The sequence below is a fragment of the Macadamia integrifolia genome, chromosome 3, assembly GCF_013358625.1.
Source record: "Macadamia integrifolia cultivar HAES 741 chromosome 3, SCU_Mint_v3, whole genome shotgun sequence".
Classification (NCBI taxonomy): Eukaryota; Viridiplantae; Streptophyta; class Magnoliopsida; order Proteales; family Proteaceae; genus Macadamia; species Macadamia integrifolia.
The window spans coordinates 30386496-30389463 of NC_056559.1; the positions used below are offsets into that span (position 1 = coordinate 30386496).

At 37.9% G+C, this 2968-nt stretch overlaps 1 protein-coding gene across 1 annotated transcript in view; it reads right to left on the reverse strand.

Annotated features, from left to right (window-relative positions):
* Nucleotides 1-935: 935 nt before the first annotated feature.
* LOC122074342 (leucine-rich repeat receptor protein kinase HPCA1-like) overlaps nucleotides 936-2968 on the reverse strand; it is an 8263-nt gene continuing 6230 nt past the window's right edge. Inside the window, exons 6-10 of the mRNA XM_042639168.1 lie at nucleotides 2735-2937; nucleotides 2472-2608; nucleotides 2150-2369; nucleotides 1721-1956; nucleotides 936-1607 (exon numbers count right to left, since the gene is read on the reverse strand). Of these exons, the coding sequence (XP_042495102.1) occupies nucleotides 1119-1607; nucleotides 1721-1956; nucleotides 2150-2369; nucleotides 2472-2608; nucleotides 2735-2937 (1285 nt within the window). The 3' untranslated portion in view covers nucleotides 936-1118. The remainder of the gene's footprint in view (nucleotides 1608-1720; nucleotides 1957-2149; nucleotides 2370-2471; nucleotides 2609-2734; nucleotides 2938-2968) is intronic.

Genomic DNA, 2968 nt, shown 5'->3' on the forward strand with positions numbered 1-2968 from the left:
GTTTTGCCCATTTCTTTCCATGAAGAGAAAGTTTATGGATTTAGATGCAAACTCCTCAGGCAAACTGCTCGAACAGTAAAGAAATCTCTGACGGGAGGGGATCAACAATGAGCTTTATCCCTTCACCGATAGTAAAGAGATGCTTATGCCCATACTATAAAGTATCTCTGATGTCGATATGATACATTTTAATATGTATCTTAAATTTAGTCAATTGATATTGATACTTTAATCCCTAATATTTTAACATATTTTAACGTGATACCTTCTGATATGTATCTTAAATTTAGCAGATCGATATAACAATTGATATGAATACTTTAATCCTTGCTCATGCCTTATGGGTCTTTGAAAGAAATCCTTAAGACACTGATCTCAGATCCCTACAACCCTCTTTATTATTATGAAAAAAGAACTCTATCCCATTAATGTACAAATTAATAGATATTCACAACAATAACATATGTGCAAAACTAATAGCAGATATAAATCAAATTGGAGCCAAGCACGAAAAAACATACCAATATGTCAATGTCCAGCGTAAAAGACCTTTTCCAATGTGAAAAAGACAAACTACAAGAGTGATATAATCCAGATAAATCTTCTTGCATGAAAATAATGGAATTACAATCGTCTCCATTCAAACTATAGGCCATCAACATCAAAAGAAATAACTCAATCTTCGATAACAAAATAAATTAGAAGTATTTTTCATTGCTGATATTGAGCTGAGAGAGGGGTGGAGAAGGGTTGCGAAGGTGGGTGGCTCACGGTAGAAGGTAAGGCGGGGGTGAGAGCTGGTGTAGGGCGAATGAGGGAGGGGGGGGGGAAATGCCAGAGAGGCTGGAGGAGTGGGGTCTAACCGGAGAGGGTTGTACTGGGAGGAAAAGGGAGGGGATGAGCAACCTTACAGTTACACTAAGGTAGGAAAAAAATAAATAAATAAAATCATTGCCATCTATCAACCTTTAAGCAAGCCTAATGTCACATATACATATCAAAGATCATACATACATAACTGTGGATTTCCACTGAAGCAACCGGAATATGGTAACCATCCGCTACCAAATTCATATTCCAACATGTTTAGGAAAACAATGAAATGCTCCTACTCCACATCATTGGGGTTCCACCTTGGAAGGTAAGTAGTCACCACTACAATCACAGAACTCATTACTGTAGGGAAGGTGGGGTTTTCCTGATCTACTTTTCCCAGCATCATAAGTTCCTGAAGTGGATGGAGACGATTCGGCATTTGGGTTTAGACCAACCAACTGCATTATCCTCTCAATTTCTTTCACAACTTGGCTCATTGTTGGGCGGTTGGTTGCCGAATCTTCTACGCAGTAGAGTGCCAAATCCACAAAATTTTCAAATCCCTTGAGTGTGTGTCCTGAGCCATTAATGTTTGGGTCAATAAAATCATGGAGGCCATACAAATCCTTTGTCTTATCCATCGCTACCCTCACCTGTCTCACAATGTAATTAGTCCCCCGCTCTATTGGCTTCCTTGCAGTTATTAGTTCCAACATTACTACTCCAAAGCTATAAACATCACTCTTCTCGGTCAACTGCTGCGTCATATAATATTCTGGATCCAAGTAACCCTGCATGTGTAGAAAAAAAAAACAAGTTTCATCAATCCTTGTTAAAACTGAACTGAAAGGACATTCATTTATATATGTAGCATTGGGGATTAACGGGTTTAGAACTCACTCACCATCGTCCCCTTTACTTGAGTTGTGACATGATCCTTTTCGGAATCATTCATTAGCTTGGAGAGACCAAAATCAGAAACTTTTGCATTTAACCTCTCATCAAGGAGGATGTTGTTTGATTTAATGTCCCTATGTATTACAGGAGGATCAGCAAGTTCATGCAGATAAGTCAGACCCCTGGCTGATCCTACGGCCACCTGAAGTCTCTTCATCCAATCCAATTGTATACCTGACTTCCCTATATATATGTTGATGAACAATTAAACAACCCGGCAAGATTCCCAAACTTCTAGTAAACCTATGAATTAATTAATTATACAGGAAAATAATTAAAACACAGATAGATGCACATCTATGCAATAACTACTAGTAATGTAATGTTCAAATAGAGGGACCCAGAATCCATTTTAAAAGAAAGAAAGCTCAAGTACCTGAAAGACTTTCCCTTAGATTACCATTTGGGATATATTCATACACCAAAATTTGTTCCCCTTGCTCAAAACAGAAGCCCACAAGGTTCACAAGGTTCTTATGATGAACCCTGGAAAGCATCTCAATCTCAGTTTTAAACTCAAGACCGCCCTGCAAGGATCCATGTTGAGCTCTTTTAATGGCAACCAGATGCCCAGATGAAATTGTCCCTTTATAAACCTGTACAGATCATATTCATGATCATCACTATCTTTTTGTAATTAAACCACAAATAAATAAATTTATTCAATAGGAGAAAAGCTGTAACCAAAATATAATAACCTTCCCATATCCCCCCTCTCCAATCTCACTAGCCTCTGAGAAATCACATGCGCATTTCTTCAGTTCCTCAAAAGAGAACCATCTAGCTCCTTTTAACTGAGGAATACTACCACTACTTTTACTCGGGTCCCAGGATGCTGCATTTGCATGAGATGGAAGAAATGACAATAATAATAAGCCTCAGAATGAAAAGGATAAAAACAAAGACAGAGAAAGAAAAAATATATATATCATTTAGCCATCAAAATTGATCATGGACTTACCGAAAGGAATGTTCTGTTTAATAACTCTGTCTGCCCTTCTCTTCTGACGACAACCATAAAATCCTGCACAGATCAGCACGAGTGCAACTAGAAATCCTCCGATAGCTGCTCCAATAATAATTCCAAGTCTCACCGAATTGTTTGAATAGCTGCTCCAATAATAATTCCAAGTCTCACCGAATTGTTTGATTTCGTAGAAGATTCTACATAACAAGAATAGAGACATGAACATTA